Source organism: Melanotaenia boesemani, chromosome 13 (genome assembly GCF_017639745.1).
Source record: "Melanotaenia boesemani isolate fMelBoe1 chromosome 13, fMelBoe1.pri, whole genome shotgun sequence".
In the NCBI taxonomy this organism is placed as follows: Eukaryota; Metazoa; Chordata; class Actinopteri; order Atheriniformes; family Melanotaeniidae; genus Melanotaenia; species Melanotaenia boesemani.
Window position 1 is genome coordinate 11,688,300 of NC_055694.1, and position 17,537 is coordinate 11,705,836.

The 17,537-nt window shown below is 39.1% G+C and overlaps 2 protein-coding genes across 14 annotated transcripts in view; both read right to left on the reverse strand.

The window, feature by feature from the left end:
* The window catches only part of LOC121652095 (membrane-associated guanylate kinase, WW and PDZ domain-containing protein 1-like), a 98,528-nt gene that overhangs the window by 31,809 nt on the left and 49,182 nt on the right, over positions 1 to 17,537 (reverse strand). For 7 of the 13 annotated variants that reach the window (XM_042004657.1, XM_042004656.1, XM_042004660.1 and 4 more), the window contains exons 3-5: positions 4,333 to 4,452; positions 1,830 to 2,018; positions 508 to 730 (exon numbers count right to left, since the gene is read on the reverse strand). In XM_042004657.1, coding sequence (XP_041860591.1) covers positions 508 to 730; positions 1,830 to 2,018; positions 4,333 to 4,452 — 532 coding nt within the window. Of the gene's footprint in view, positions 1 to 203; positions 252 to 507; positions 731 to 1,829; positions 2,019 to 4,332; positions 4,453 to 17,537 lie in introns of all 13 variants that reach the window. The other 6 variants (XM_042004650.1, XM_042004651.1, XM_042004652.1 and 3 more) reach the window with 1 other exon arrangement.
* On the reverse strand, positions 7,176 to 10,459 carry LOC121652097 (E3 SUMO-protein ligase ZBED1-like). The gene is made up of 3 exons (XM_042004663.1): positions 9,429 to 10,459; positions 8,044 to 8,654; positions 7,176 to 7,820 (listed from the first exon to the last, which is right to left on the reverse strand). The coding sequence occupies exons 1-3, from the start codon at positions 10,264 to 10,266 to the stop codon at positions 7,407 to 7,409; spliced, it is 1,863 nt and encodes a 620-aa protein (XP_041860597.1). The 5' UTR covers positions 10,267 to 10,459; the 3' UTR covers positions 7,176 to 7,406.

The window sequence follows — 17,537 nt, forward strand, 5'->3', positions numbered from 1 at the left end:
AGGGGCTCACAAATGCATCAATAAGAATTAGAAAGGGGAAAAAAACCATGTCAGCAAGTTTACAGAGGGCAGGGGGGTTGCTAAAAACACAAATGAAAAAGAACAGAGTGGCACAGGCAAGACAACAACAAGCAACCTGATTTTTCCCCTCTACTGTTTAAGAAGAACATACTGTAATTCAGTGAGAGCAGAAATGAACATACAAACTCTGAAAATACACAGCCATGTCCTGCTGGTGTGCCTTTGCCGTGCTGCAGAGAGGAAAGAGAGGTGGAGGTAGTCAGGTGATCAGGATGTGATCTCCTTTCGAGATCGGGACATGCAGGGATTAACAGGAAAGCAGTGGCAACCAGGGGGCTGGGCAGGTTGGCTGAGGAGGCCTAAAAACCATATTATTGTGGTAGACAAGCCACTGATCGAACCAGGGGAATGATAGCACAGCCAAAATACTGAAAACAATAAATACAGCAATAAAGCAAAGCAAAGACTGTGCAGACTGATACATACTCTATGAAGTACAGTTCTCCGTTTTCAGTGTAGGCCATCTCCCAGTTTTCAGGCAGGGGCCCCAGCGGGTCTTCTGGAGAGACCTGCGGTTCAGCGAGTGTCTGCTGGCCGCTTTCTGCTGTGGAGGTGGCTGCATTGTTCAGACCACAGGATAGAGCATTGTCACGTGCAGGGTACGGCCGGAGGATGCTGCCACGGCTCTCGTCCTGGTCGTTAGGGTTACCTGTGCACAACAATGGAGAGGGGAAAAGACTACGCACTAAGGATCCTGGGTAACAACAAGCACAACACACAATGACAACAAAAAAGAACAAAAACAAAGTTTATGCCTCACACATGCAAGGGAGGACAAAATGGAATTAGCAGAGGTGCTCACTGTGGATATTCTTCAAGAAATATCATACAACTTCAGCCGCATCAAAGTCCTAGCACTTCCCCATATTTCAGGTTTGCTTCCAGCCCACTTGAAAAGTAATGAGAAGGGTTTTTTTCTTAGCTCAGTTTGACCCCCACCCATTTTACCTCTCCACCCATAAGCCTCTTTCTCCTTAAGCTAGCCCAACCCCCATTACCACTTGCTTCCCCACTTCTGGCCAAATATTCTCCACTACTTCCATGGGCCTTTCAGGGTTGATCAAATGCAAATTCAGCCTACTGGCAGCCTTGCAAGGGGACACAGAGAGAGCATAGATTCAAAGCAACAAGGGGAAAAAAAAGAACACTCTCTCTCAGACACAGGCTGCATCTCTAAGAAATGACAAAAATACATAAAGATTCAGCTTTTCAAATAACATAATGGGGTTTACATATTTTCAATTTATAGTCAAACATATTCCAATTTTAAAACATATTTATATTTAAAAAAATCCCTTGTTGTGCAGACAGATGTAGGAGGCAATAAGGAAAAATCTAATACTGCATAAGGGAAATTACATGAAAAAAGACATAAAATAAAATACCGGTAGACAAATAAGCAAGGCCTTTTACATGGAGTTAATATAACAGAATTTCACTGGTATGAACTGTAATCTACCTTTCCCCCTCCTTACAGGCAGATGGCAGTGTTAGGAGGCTCAGAGAAAAAAAAACAGCATCACAAAAGCATGATGTAACTGTCAGACACCCATCACTGAACAAGCGAGGAGAGGATCATAAACATACACACACCATCTCTCTCCTTCAGCACTCCTAATCTTGTACTCACACATATACACACAGGACTCCAAAACAGGCATCCAGTACAGAACAAACACAGCACAGATGGAGAACACAACACATGCAGAAAACAAAAAAACAATGGAGAGGTGCAGTGATGCCCTCACCTGTAAAACTGTTGTTCATTTCCGTGGCCTGGTCGTCATCGTCGTCGTCAGCAGGCACTATGCGGGCGTTTTGCATGTCATTGTAGGACTTGGTGCGCTTTGGGGTGGTCTGATGGGAGCCTGCATCACTGAGAGTCAAGGTCCCAATGATGGGCTGCCTTGGCGGCTTGGGGGTCCCATAATAGTTACCTAGGCAACAAGAAGGACATTAGCATGCTTGAGAGAGACACAGAAGGAAAGAGAAGGAGACAGAGAGAGTGAGCCAGGGATAAAAACAGGCAGTGCAGGAGTGCAGGAGGACAGAGAAATAGCAGGGAGAGGATCTACTCCTAATCTTATGCTGAGGGTAAAAGACATGATGTTGGATCACAGTGAGACTACAAATCATGGAAAAAAGCAGCTGGTAGGAAATAAAAAAAAGATTGTATTTGAGGTTGTAGAGGTGTATTGTCTGAACTGTAGAAGCATAACTTCCAAAACAATGAATCAGCACACAACCAGCTTGTTTTAGTAATATTTTATAAAGGCAACTTCAGTTCATGAGCAGATGCAGCTTCATTCCTATCCTGGTCTGTACATTGGTCAAGAGGTTTAAAGTGTTTCACCGTACGCTTGTGGGACATCAATAGTATGACATTATTAAATTATGTTTCACTTATCTTTCACTCTCTTGACAAGAGCTTTAATTAGAAGCTGCTCAATTTTCTGTCTAATCATTATCAAACTGAAGCCATCAGTTAGCATAATGAAAGGAAACAGCAAAAAAAAGGGCTATGGTATCTAAATTTACAAAAACAAACTTGCACGAAGCTTCCACAAGTCCCTGCTAAATGACTACTAAAAATATGCTTATTCGCTTACTTGCAATTTAAACAAGCCAACTAATTCAATGTATTTTAAACAACCAGTTAGCGTAGTTTTGTTAGACTGAAAGAAATAGGGAAACAGTTTTATCAGGCTAAAAACAAACAAGCCAACTAATGACAAAGGCTCACAACAGCTTGCAGCTATTGCTAAATTTGGAAAGAAGGAAGCTAATTGTTTCCCCTTGTTTCCAGGCTTTATGCTAGGCTAAGCTAACTAGCAGTTTGATAATCAAAATGATCTGACTGGTCTTCACGTGTGGCTATTATATCTATAAGAACATATCAGCATTTGGATAGAATCTGTAGGGGAGGGACACAAATTTTGGATAGTTATAAAATTTTTGATTTTTAGTCAGTTCTTAATTCCATTTGAGAGGGCTTTGGACACATACATGCAAAAAGTGTAGGCAACATTTGCACAAATACAATCTCTAAGCCATTGGGTATTACGTGTTTCTGATCTAACTTTTTAGAATCTACCCACACTGAAACCATGGACAGCACATGAAACATTACTGGTTACACTGGTGCAGGGATCAGATCGAATTAGCTGGTCAGATCAGCTCTGAGTCCTACGTTTACAAACATATTATGACTGGCTGGATATCTGCACAAGTTGTGTTATTGGTATATTGAGTTTTTTGCAAGCTGAGAGCTGCTATTTCAAAGAAAAAAATTCTCTCAGAATCAGACAGCATTGCATTACTTGATTTTCCCTAAGGTAGTAATCAAATCCATCGACATGTATACGAGTGTCACAACAAAGACAGAGAATATTTCAAGGCGTTACTGTATAAAGGTAGTTTAATGAGCAGGAGCTGTATCTGCTACCTGCACCCAAAGGCCTGATGGAGTTAGTTTTATACTGCAGCCAATGGGTTCCAAGATTAACAAGGAGTTAGACAGTCAAGAAGTGTTTTTCTAAAAATGTTAAAATTGACCTTTAGAAGATGATTTGGCCATAGCTATTTGTCTCTCAACTACGGCTACCATCAAATAAAAACAATACTGTGAGTATTACATATAATTCAACATGTATTGTATTCATCCAAACGCCTACATCCAGTAAAATCAATATTTTGTTAAAACTTGATCTTTTCTTCCTTGTGTTGTCTGGATGGCCAAAAACTCCTGTGGACAGGTATTTGACATTGTCTGCGTGAGAGGAAGAAACGTGCCAACACACAGTAGAGCCCGTGCCAAGCAGATTAATGTCGTAACATTCTCTCCGAGCCCCATGCACGCAGTCACACATGCACATACACACATATACACACAGACCTAAATCAGACTTAGTCCTGCATAACACAGCCCAACAAACAACTGCTCTCCCACACATATGGACACATGTTTACACACAGGTTTGTGTCAGTATGTGACTTAGCCCTGCACAACACTGTCCTAATCAGAGAGAGAGGGGCAGATGTGGAGAGACCTGCTGTCTCTTGGATGCAGCTAACCCCATCATGCACAGTGTAATCAAAATCAGCCGAGTGCATGGTCTTACAGCCTGCCTGCATATAGGAAAAAATGCAATCTGACGGCTGCAACGGTCTTTGGATCTGTGGAGAATGAGGACACCTGTCCTATCATGAGTCACATGAAGTGCCAGCTATGATTACTATCATCATCCTCACCTTCATACGTTCCTATTTCCAGAAGTGTGCCACTCTCCTCAAGTTGTAGAAAGTCCTCAACAGACAGGAAGTTGTAATCCACTCCTGGGATCTCGCCGTCTCGAGGGAGGCGGGTTGTACCTTTAGAAAAAAGGGAAAGAAAAATAACAACAAAGTTTAGGTAGCTGCAATTAAACTGTTAAATATGATTCATGTGTTTCACAGCCAAAGATGAAAACATAATGTCTCCTCTGGCCTAACATTTTTAGTGCAATGACACTGTGATCCTGTCTTCACTGTGAAAAATAATGCCAGAATCCCTAGATTGCTTTAGCTTTTTGAGATGATAATGAGCCACCGGAAAGGGCTGTAAATCAAGAGGGTGGGATTGTAATTCTGCTTCGTCACTGGAAGCGTAGTGTCTGTTGAGTGTCCGTGAATATTATGTCAGAAAATTCAATCAAGGTTTTCTTCTTGAGCTATCACTCTGTCTCATGGGAAACTGCTACCTGCAAAGTCAGTGAATAAAATGCAAGTCACGTTTACTTCTACAATACTCCTGATACTGAAATCAATCTATTGATTTCCTGATAGTCAGACTTGAATAGTAAATTCTCAGCCAAAACTCTGTTATAGTTGTATTACTTCTACTATTACTGGAAATTACGGCTGCACCATCCCTGTTATGACCACATTAATAAGAAGATACAATTACTGAATTCTGCAGTGTTTGAATTTATCGTTGGACAATGAAGCATAAACCGGAGTTTGTCTTTTGTGTGGTGAAACAGAAAAAAAAAATTAAAAGAAACTCAATATATTTGGTGTAATTCTGAAAGCTGCACATAAGAAGTGAGAAGAAGGTTTTCATTCAACTTTTGGGTTTCTAATTCTATTAAAGTTGCACCATCATCAGTACTTTTCTTGCTGGCCCAAATGCCCTTAGGCTGATCCCCTGTTGTGGTTAATGATTAGTGTTTTACTTTGTAGAAAGACGACTTTATACAGAGAGGTTGACCCCAGACAATAAAGATGGGTTATTGTGTCCCTGACTTTAGAAAAAAGCAATGGGATGACACGCCAGATGGTTGATGGAAGTTGTAACTCATCTGTGACTAGGGCAGGGCACAATGGCATATGCTAAAACGTACTCTAACAGCAATTCTAAGACTTCTACACATGCAGCCGTTTCAACTCTTGCAGGCCACAATACCGAGTTTCAATAAAACTCAGAAGCAGACAAGGACTTAGACGACAAACTGCTTCTACACTAAGGAGATCCAATGACTTGTTAAGCTGTAGGGGCATTTTTTAGTCAACTTGTCCTCTTAGAGGGTTTGACTTAAAACGACAAATGTTATTCTCATAGTGGTGTTAGAAAAAAAGACAGGGACCTAAACAACTTGTACCTCAAGCTGCCCAGCATCTCCTGATATGTTTCAGACTGAACAACATTAATGCTTTGGACAGGAGAAAAATGTTGAAAATGTTTAATCTTTCTTTAACCTTTTGTAACATTACTATATTCAGAGAATTACAGTAAACAGAACTTTTTCCTTAGACTTTCCAGTATGCAAGCTCACATCCCTCATGGCACATCCAGCCCACAAACACCTCACAATAAACATGTTTTTACTGAGCATTGCTGATCCCTGCACCTGCATTGATAATGACACACTGATTCTCTCCCATCAGTTTTCTTCCAGTCGTTTTATAATTATTTTCAAGACAATAAATGTAAATAATTCCCTTCAATAAATTTAGAAGGGAAATTTGTCAGACAGGACAAACAAATCCCTCACGTAAAGACTACAACATGATAAATCAGCTCACTTGCAGTTTACTATACAACCACAGCACACTAGCAAAAAGCTGCTTTGTATTCACCTCGGTGGATCAGGATGAGATGCAAGTGAAGGTGTCTGGGAGTTTAAATCACAGGAATGGAGGTCCCCTGGTGGAAATGATGTTTCTGAAGCTCAGTGAGCTCTTAACACACTCTCTGCTGTACCATGAGTGGTGCTGTTAACTCATGCTATTCCCCACCATGGAGGGATCTGATAGGCTGACTAATTCAAGTTTACTGAATAATAAAATTATTGTTATATCATCACAATTAAAAGACCACAAGTATTTGATAAAGCCACAATGATGTATTCCTGTTTGTTGGAACAGCTTTAAACTCAATGAATATTAAGTGCTTAGTTAAGGAACATCTAGATGGAGTGGGAATTTTTAGCATCTTCTTATTTTTTCACTGAAAAATTACAGGTTTTGCTAAGTTTAGATTTGACTGAAACTGAAGACCATGTTCTGTCATACTTACACTATTATGCAATTTCTCAAATGAAACTACAATTAAGGTGGACTAAGGGTAAGGTTTTTTTCTCCTCAGGCGGTACAGTGTTCTACTTCAAATATTATTGGCTCCTGATTTATCAGAAACACAGCCTTAATAAGATTCCAGGAAAACAGTGACCAGGTCAAACTGTTATGGTTAACTTGAGAATATTCACTAACTCTTTGCTCTGGATTTTATGGCTTAAATTAAAAGCGTTTGCTTATATAAAACAAGTTATGAGCCATGATGCCCCAAATCTACACCTACTATACTGACTCAGGGGCCTCAACATGATCTTCTACCTGGAGGTTTTTCTTCCGTTATGAAACATAGACTATCAGCTATTAGTTGATCTTGCACACGCTGATTAAATGGACAACTGCAAAAGTGTGTCTGCCTTGTAGGGAATAGTAATTCAGCCTAACCCCCCCACCCCTTTTTTTTACTAGTGTGCAAAGGGCACATATATACAGACAATGAATCTCTGTTTTTTTTTAAATACATGATAGGGCTGGACGATTATAGAAAAAATAATAATCACGATTATTTTGATAGATATTGAAATCACGATTATTATACACAATTATTCACTGATTTTAAAAAAGTGTTTATTGAACCACCAAAAAGAAATCCACCTCAATAACTTTTGGAACAAACATCCGGCTATAAATTAAAACAAGGAGTAAAATAATATTAAAAGAATATTAGCAATAAAAAAATGAATACCCAGTCTATACTCCCTGTGGTTCACTTACTACAAACTGAGGTTTTTGGCTAGGAACACCAGTCTGTTCACTTGGTCTGGCTTCAGTGATGAACGTAGGCAGGTGACAACATTTCCACCTGTGCTAAAAACCCGTTCTGATGCAGCACTTGTGGCAGGGATGCACAGGTATTTCCTAGCCAGTTTGGAGAGCCGTGGGTAGTATGGCTGTGATGATTTCCACCACTCAAGTGGGTCAGCCTCAGCATCAAGGGGCCTTGCCTGGAGGTAGGCCTGAAGCTCCAAAACTATGGCCTGGTCTGGTTGATGAGGAGATGGTCCTGGAACCGTGTCTTCTGTGGTTTTGAAGAAGCTGCCCAAGCCCCTCTTCTTCTTCTGTGCTCCCCCGGTTGCAGCATCAGTGTCAGCAGCTGGTGTCATCATTGGCTCAGTAGGGGTCCTCTCCTTGAAGATGGGGAAATAAATAGAAGACAATATGAATTTATATTTCAACTGAAGTATGGTAGTTACACATAATTGTATTACTCAGCATTTTAAGTTTACATGATGTTATTGAGTTTACTGTAAGATATGTATTTTCAATACATTCATTTCAATTGCTAAAATAGTAAAAACAATTTTTATTATTGTTTTTTAGTTGTAGTATCAGTAGTAGTAGTAGTATTACCATGACAGTCTTCATTTCAGATGTCAGTCTGGCTTCAATTGCTTCACGACTCTCTTCAGCCACATATTTCAGCTTAAACCTTGGGTCCACTGCAGACGCCATGTCGAGGAGCTCTTGTGTTTTCGAGTCATCATATTTCTCTTTGAGGTAACCCATGATCTTCTGCTTAATGCACTTGGAGAGGTCTGTGTCATTCTCTTTGACTGCTAGTATGGATGTGTGGAAGAGGTGGAGAGTTGGCTTTACAAGTGATACACTCACATACTGTTCCCCAGAGAGCGCATCCGTAAACTCAACTAGAGGGCTTAGTGAGTTGTTGACAGCCTCTAGTACCTCAATGTCCTGCCATCTTGGGGTCAGATGTCTGGTTTTGCGGTCACTGGAGAGGACCTGGGCGATTGCCTTCTGCTGCTCAAGGACCCTGTTGATCATGGCTTGTCGGGATCCCCATCTGGTGGGACACTCTGTCTTCAAGGAGTGCTCAGGCAGCTTCAGTTCCCTCTGGGCCTGTATTAGCTCCTTCTTTTTTTTCCAGCTGTAGGAGAAGGTGCTGACCACTTTTTTACAGACCCCCATCGCACGTTCAATCCTGCTGTCCTTCATTGCATTCTCTGGAATGACAAAAAATTTTTTTTATAAAATATATATATATATATATATATATATATATGTGTGTGTGTGTGTGTATGTGTGTGTGTAATATAATATAATATATTTAATATAATATATATATTATATAATATATATAATATCTTTAGTTTTGTTTTGATTTTTGTGAATTTCTAATTAATAAAAAGAGTGGTTAAATAAAGTTTCTTTTAAAACAAATTCTTATATCTCATTGGGATGCTATACAGAAGATGTGTATCATATTAATTTAACAACAAAACTTGATTTAAAAAAATCCAAATATAAAATAATTTCTAAAAAACATTTGTCATGTCAAAGTATTGTTTTATCTTTAAGTATTAAAAGTGTATATAAACACATTTTGAACATGAATTTCTTTTTAAAAAAAACAAATTATACTCATTGAACCTTGAACTGTGAGAGGTAAAGAACATCGATCCACTAAATATTGATTGAATGGGATATTAATAGTTAATAACGACATATGTTTACTGGAATATTTTTGGTTTCTGAACATTTTGGAAAGCTATAAGGCCCTGGATCAAATAGACCCCGTAACATAATTGATCTACCTTAGAAACGAACATAACACAATGGTTAATTTACTACTTGAAGTAAAATATTTAGGTGACTTCCACTATAGTAATATGGGCCTATCCCTACTTTTGTGACAGTAATACCGTATTCTAATGTATCATTTAATAAATAACATCATCGCATATGTCACACAGACAGGAAGAAAGAACATTTCTCACCTATGGCCAAGTGAAGTCTGTGCCCGAAGCACTGCAGCCTTATCCATCCATTGAGTTCAGCTGCCAGCTTGACGTTTGAGGCATTGTCAGTTGTAATGCACACAAGCTTATCCTCCTCCAAATTCCATGCCGCCATAGCTTGCTTCAAACCATCAGCAATATTAATCCCTGTATGGTCATCAGGGAAAAATGCTGTCTGGAGACATTTTGTCTTCATGGCAAAATCTGCATCAATGTAATGCACGGTGAGGGAAATGTACGGCTCCATAGAGCGGCTTGACCACAAATCCGTTGTGGTGGCAAAATACTCGGCAGTGGAGACATCTTTTTCCACTTCAGCGCGACATTTATCGTACAAAGCAGGCAATGCAACTCTGCTGAAGTGTTTACGTGATGGCAACACGTAACGCTTGTCCAAAGTCTTAACCAGTGTCTTAAAGCCTGGGTTGCTAACTGTACTGATGGGGCACATGTCTTTAGCTAGCATAAATGTCACAGCCTCCGTTATCTCTTGATGTCGCCGGGATCCGGTGGGATATGGAGTGGCATTGTAAAGCGTGTTCTCAATGGAAGACTGTGTTCTGGTGGCTGAAGTTGACGCGCTTTGTGGGGTCTTTTGTTCCTTCAGGACTTTTTCGTAGACCACTTTATGGCTGAACTTTAAATGGTTGAATAAGTTTGTCGTGTTGCTTTGGGGTGCAGACACGACGGCGCGACAAATTTTGCAAGTAATCTCCTTCTGCTCCACGTCTGACAATTTGAAGCCAAAATGTCTCCAAATGACAGAAGTTGTCCTACCTTTCTTTTCTGCTAAGGGTTCTGGCTGGCTTTCTGCCATGTTGTCAATCGCTCAATTAATCAACACATCTCGCACGCTTGCTGCAGCTGCACGTGACAGAGGTGTGTTGATGGCGCCTTAACAGCGCAGGAATTTACATGCACAACAGTAATCGTTTTTCTTCGATTACAGTGTTTTAATGATCGTGACAAGGCAAAATCGAAATCACGATCAAATTTCGATTAATCGTCCAGCCCTAATACATGATAGACCAAAGTGCAAAAAAAAAAAAGATTATTTAGAACTGGAGTTGCTTCATAAATTAATTAACTGGGAGGAAATAAAAAATTGATAAACTGAGTTTGCTGGCATAACCTCATTAAAACTGAGTTTTTTATTATCCACTTTCTTGGTTTCATTTAACTGTAAACGGTAAACTTCTAATTTCCTACCAAATTAACTGATCAGCTATGTAATTCTAACAAACAATTAGACAACTGATAAATACTCAAAAGAGCTCTACAGATGTAGTTTTAGAATGCAGTGCAAACAATAGTTTTGAAGAGCAGCTGCCGTGGTACAATGATACAGCTGACCAGTTTATAATATGTCTCAAAGAACAGAATCACTTCCCCTATTGCTATTCTGTAGAAGAAAGCCCACATCCTTGTAAAGATTTTTACATTTGACTGATGAAATCCAGGTTTTATTGTTGTTAAAGGTCCCATAACATGCAAAATTCACTTTCTAAAGGTTTACTAAAAGTCATATGTGTCCTCATAGCCTGTGTATGAGACTCAATTATGAGAAAATTCTGTCACATCTCTCACTTGTTTGCTCCACTTTTTAGCAAATGTATGCTCAAACAGGTGAATCAGAGATTTTTTTCCTTTGTGACCTTACAAAAGGAAATAACCACAACCCCCTGTAGTGCATACTGACATCTAGCTGAGCCTAGCACAGAGTGGGTGCCAGCAAAAGCCAGATCCTCTCCCAGAGAGGGGCTTGGAGTGGGCATGGACAGGCACCACTCATGAACATTTAACATGGCTGAAATTAAGGACCAAGGCTGAATTTGGGGTGATACACTTTGAAAACAATGTTGTTGGACCTCTGACACCCTTATGAAATTGTTGAAAAAATGTACACTGCTCAAAAAAAAAATAAAGGGAACACTTAAACAACACAATGAAACCCAAGACAGTCACACTTCTGTTAAATCAAACTGTCCACTTAGGAAGCAACACTGATTGACAATCAATTTCACTGCTGTTGTGCAAATGGAATAGACAACAGGTGGAAATTATAGGCAATTAGCAAGACGCCCCCAATAAAGAAGTGGTTCTGCAGGTGGTGACTACAGACCACTTCTATGCCTTCTGGCTGATGTTTTACGTGCACGCGGTGCTTTCACTCTAGTGGTAGCATGAGATCGAGTCTACAACCCACACAAGTGGCTCAGGTTGTGCAGGTCATCCAGGATGGCACATCAAGACGAGCTGTTGCAAGAAGGTTTGCTGTGTCTGTCAGCGTGGTGTCCAGAGCATGGAGGCGCTACCAGGAGACAGGCCAGTACATCAGGAGACGTGGAGGAGGCCGTAGGAGGGCAACAACCCAGCAGCAGGACTGCTACCATGTGACAGACATGAGTCTGGAGACGCCGTGGAAAACGTTCTGCTGCCTGCAACATCCTCCAACATGACCAGTTTGGCAGTGGGTCAGTAGTGGTGTGGGGTGGCATTTCTTTGGGGAGCTGCACAGCCCTCCATGTGCTCACCAGAGGTAGCATGGCTGACTGCCACTAGGTACCAAGATGAGATCCTCAGACCCCTCGTGAGACCATATGCTGGAGAAGTTGGCCCTGGGTTCCTCCCAATGCAAGACAATGCTAGACCTCATGTGGCTGGAGTGTGTCAGCAGTTCCTGCAAGATGAAGACATTGATGCTATGGACTGGCCGTCCCGTTCCCCAGACCTGAATCCAATTGAGCACAAGTGGGACATCATGTCCCACTCTATCTACCATGTTGCACCACAGACTGTCCAGGAGTTGGTGGATGCTTTAGTCCAGATCTGGGAGGAGATCTCTCAGGAGATCATCCGCCAGCTTATCAGGAGCATGTCCAGGCATTGTAGGGAGGTCATATAGGCAAGTGAAAGCCACACACACTACTGAGCCTCATTTTGACTTGTTTTAAGGACATTAAATCAAAGTTGGATCAGCCTGTAGTGTGTTTTTCCATTTTAATTTTGAGTGTGACTCCAAATCCAGACCTCCATGGGTTAATAAATTTGATTTTCATAATTTTTGTCTGATTTTGTTGTAAGCACATTAAACTATGTAAACAACAAAGTGTTTAATAAGAATATTTCATTAATTCAGATCTAGGATGTGCTATTTTAGTGTTCCCTTTAGCAGTGTATAATATGGGACCTTTAAGAGTCGTCAGTGATGTATGTCATATTAGAGAAGACTATCTTTCCAGAATAAGAAGCAAAACTAGAAACAATTTGTCAAATGTCTGAGATATCCCCTGTTGGATGCCCAGCAGTCAGAGAGCCTCAGAGCTCTCCGAGTGTGACACCAACAGTGAGGTCAGACTCATCTCCTTACTAGTGATGTTTAGACTCCAGAGAAACAACGACAGGGCTAGAGTCAGCCCTGACCCCAGCTCTGATGAACTAACTTCCACTGACAGTCATCAATGGGCTCCATTCTTTCACTGTGAAAAACTGATCTTTACATGCATGAATGGAAAAATGTAACAAGTTTCATTTTTTACTATACTAGAAATCTTCAGTCAGATGCAAGAATGGCTCATTCTTAAAGTGACTTTATACTGTCAAAAGAGTGGTGTTTATTTTTACTTTGAACTTAGATGTTGACATGAAGAGTAACCTGTGAAATAGAGTCCAATATAACAAACCAACCACTCAAATAACTTTAAAAATATTCAAAAGGATGTTACTACTAAAATACAAACATCATGAGCTTCACAACTGTTCATTGCAAGAATACTACTCTGAATTTTATTAGTGTATCCTTGTTTTTATTTACTCATTTACAACTCTTTTACCTAGTACAGTCATAAACCAGTTCAAAACATATAGGCTTCAGAAAAACATTACACGTTCTTGTATTTAACTACAATAATCTCATATTTAAGGTCTGTGGTGAATTTGGATTTCTCTTTGCTTCTTTGTACTTATTTTGCTTTTAAAATAATCAGTCATGACAGGCCCAGGCATGCATCTGCATTCATCAAATATGAATCTGAAAAGCCACTTTTGCTTACGGCATTTCAAGTTTAATGGTGTCAGTGGCCATGATTTTTTTAAAAGAGGAAAGAAGACAATCTGTAAATGGGTTCACTGATGACCTTCTAATTCAGTGTTAGCATCAATGTAAATGCTACTAACAGCGGTGGAATAAATTATATGGACGTTAAATGGATTTTCAATAACTTCTGAAGCTTTCTTAGCACACGTCCTTGTTGTCCATCATGATAATATATATAAAACCTTTATAAGGATATTATCTAACCTTTTTTCTGTGTTTGCTCTTCCTTACTGTTTTTGTATTGTCACAGTTTTTACTAGGAAAAAGGGCAAAAAAGAGACTCATTTACTAACAATGTAGGTTGCTACTCATCACAGCATTATGGAAAATGCACAGAGAAGTGAGAAAGAACAGAGCTGTAGTATTACATAACAGTGATAGTTAGACTCAGTATTTTTTTTTCTTTTACAGCATGTTACAGAGATAGAAATAGAGAGGCTTGGTGTCAGGCTTCAAGTCTTCACAGGAGCTCCTTCAAACAGTTACACAAATATACCAATCTTACTGAAGCCACCACTGAGACTGTTGACTGACAGCAAGCTCTGTACTGGTTTCAGTATTTGTTTCAACTCCATCAATGTTGGTAAACAATCAAATAAACAAACAAACAAACATCTATGATGAAAAGTCCGAACAAATCCTGTGTTTGTCAGTCAGACTGCTAAGATTGGGAAAACTACAGCAATAAATAGTAAAATTATGTTGCCATCTTGATGATTTTGCTGCTCAATTTATCAGCTTTTTAGACCACACTTGCTTGCACTTTTTTTTAGTTGGTGGCCGGGAGAAGCAACTGTAACACCAGTAACCTGCTTGCATGTACCCAGTACAGTTCTTTTGAAATGTTAATTGGTTGTGCACTAAGTGAGAAAACATTTGAGACATTCTGTCACTTTCTCTATAAGTGATCATTGTACATGTAAATACAGCTGGAACGAAAGCACAGACATCGTCTTAAACATGTGCTCATGATGTTTTTGTCAGGTGGCACTGTGCTTTTAAAAATATAGTCTCAGTACAGAGCAGCAGTCCCGATATGCTTTCAAAGTTACTGTGGGTTAACAGTCTGAATTGGTTCTTTTTCAGTCATAATTTCAGACATATTTTGGTGTTTAGCAGTTTCAATGTGAATTTTTATTTTAATCCAGAAAAGGGTAACTTTTTTTTAGCAGACTTGAACTGCTTTGCAGTGTAAATACATAACACTGTATCAGCATTAAAAAAAACTGTATTCATCAGTGACCAGGGTCTGCAAATGTTTTGAAATAAAAAAAGAAAACATGGAGGTTGGAGTGTATGTTCATTTCTTGATAATACTCAGTTGTGAAACATCCTATTCAGGGGTCAATGTGCATAACCTCATCAAGGGAAAGGCAGCATCCAAGTATACACAGGTCCCCATACCAAGACTTCTTATAAAAAAAGATAAATTTGATCAGGTTTCTATTCTGGGTGTTAGGAATATATGTAACATATTTTGATCCAATAATTATATTTTGGTGATGCAGAAGAACCTTTTGCACATTTCTTATTTTACTTTCTCATTTGTAAACAATCAAGAAGGAAAGAAAGAAATAAAAAAGTAACAATTGTCACATTTGACAAGTGCAACCAAACATTTGTTTCTTTGTGACTAATTCTTTGTTTTCCCTTCCCTTCCCATTAGCCAGTGGAGGATGGGATGCAGAGCGAGAAGACGATATAGAAGACAAGTGTCATTTTTCTGTGAAAAATTAGTCAACAAAACTTGGAGGAGCTTTACAGTAGTTCAAATTCTTAATGTGTGAAGCAACTGGATATTTCCCCTACCACTGATTAAGCAAACCTAACAATTACATGCCATCTGGGTCTGTTAAAAACAGGATAATTTGATACTTTTTTGGAAATCTTCATTTACTGTTTTTGAAAAAACATATTTGCAATTTTTACCTCAATGTTAAATTCAAAGCTTAGTCTATGGCTGTGTCCGAATGGCCACCCTACTCCCTAACCCCTTGTTCACTACTGCACTACATAGCACACTTCATTCTCTTGGCGATTCGTACACGAAGCTGCCTATTTTTACCTCCCCACAAACCATGTGACTACCGCTGTCACCACGGCAACCACAACTCGCGTCAAGATGTCATTACAAATCCAGTCCAAAGTTGTGTGTAAATATTTTTATTTTTATTCCTTATGTTGTATTTTATTCTTTGTTTGTTTGCTTATAGGTAATTTCACGCAGCTCAATTTCTTCACCTCCTTGCGCCATGTTGAGCTTCTGCTCGCAATGCATTGTGGTCTGTATTGACCCGTCTAGTGACCATCGATGCTCCCTACTTTTCAATATGCATTGTGGGTAATTTTGAGTGCCCTACTTTTTTCTCTCTGGACATTCAGACACTCCGACAAAATGGTGTGACCCCTGTATAGGGCACAGCCTATGTCTGTTAGCTTAGCTTCGCCTAGATGCTAACTTGTTTTAGCTTGCTTCAGCTTTATCATCACAAACTTCACTTTCCAAGATATTAAACTACAACTTCTTGGCTATAAAGAACATTTTGTTTCAGCAATTTAATGAAAACCTGAGATGCTGATAGATGGATTTTGTTACCTTTGATAGCTGGATTCTCAAGTATTGACTTAATCTTGGCAGGAGATTTGTTACGGGTGGTGAGTGTTGGGGGGTACATAGGCCAGGGGAGGCTGAACTAAACAGAAAATCTCATTTGTATTCTTACAGAGAATGCTGAACCACTGTGGCAATTTCACCAGTTCAAGATTGTCCTGTAACTACTATAGAAAATGAACATGCTGAATGACTTTTTCCAAGGATATTTTTGCTTTCAGTTCATACTGAAGTTAAAACACAAGCAACAAATCATAGCACGATAGTACAGAATACTGAGTTGTTAAACCTCATGTGCAGGGGATGTGTGAACTTGAACCTGACAGTTTTCATTTATATCTACTACACATTTACTCTTTCACTATTCATTGTTTTACAAAGCACAAAATAATTCTTTCAGTGATAAGCAGAAATTTTGAAGTGAGATCCTAAGCACTTACTTAGAATTGCTGTTTTCATCATCAGCTGATCATATATGCAACACTGAGCTGGGTCTTTACTACATGAGTGGTACTTTTAACTCTAAAATCCAAATTCTAACAAAATTTGAATGTAAACACAGTGTTTAGTTTGTCTTTTTACTAACTTATTCATCTGTCTGGTTGAAACTGAATTACAAGGTAGGTTCAACTGCTTATAAGTTGAAGCTGTTAATAATGGAGTTTACAACAAATAAAAAGGATCAGATACAATGGCTCTGACATTCCCATTTAAAGCCACAAATCAGAAAAGATGATGTGAAGAGGTCAAATCAGGTCCAATTATATAGCTCAGGTGTGATGGCTCGCTTTACAGGTGATGAGGAAACAACAATAATATTCCTGCCTATCACTTTTTCAAAGAAGTTCTCAGCATCATCTGTCAATGCACTCAGAGCTTGATATTTGTATATTTTGTGACATGATATTTGAGAAAGGCAAAAGTTTGTAAAATTTTCTCTTTGTTTGATCACCTTAAACAAAAGCTGAAGCTATGTGAAATGGTTGTATTCATTAAGCCAAGTTTTCACATGGACTTGTTGGTGGAGCTTTTAAATAAGAAAATAGCTTCAAGCAGAATGATGGTAATTGTATTAGCCTCATGGCATCATAAGAGAACCTGATTCCACTACAGTCTGTAAAATTTTACATTAGGATTCTACACAGGCATATAATTTGATAAAACTGTTTGATTGAACACAAACCAAGTGGACCTTAATGAGTTAATATGGTCTGCACTGACTCCCACTTCTGTTTTATCTTTAAATAAATAAATACTGCTTCCCACTTAATTTGCAACCATGTTCAGAATAAATAATCCTATTTTTACTAAAAAAAAAAAAAAAAAGAAAAAGTTTAGTGGGCTTGTATTTGTATAACCAGGGATTAGATGTCAGGTGTAA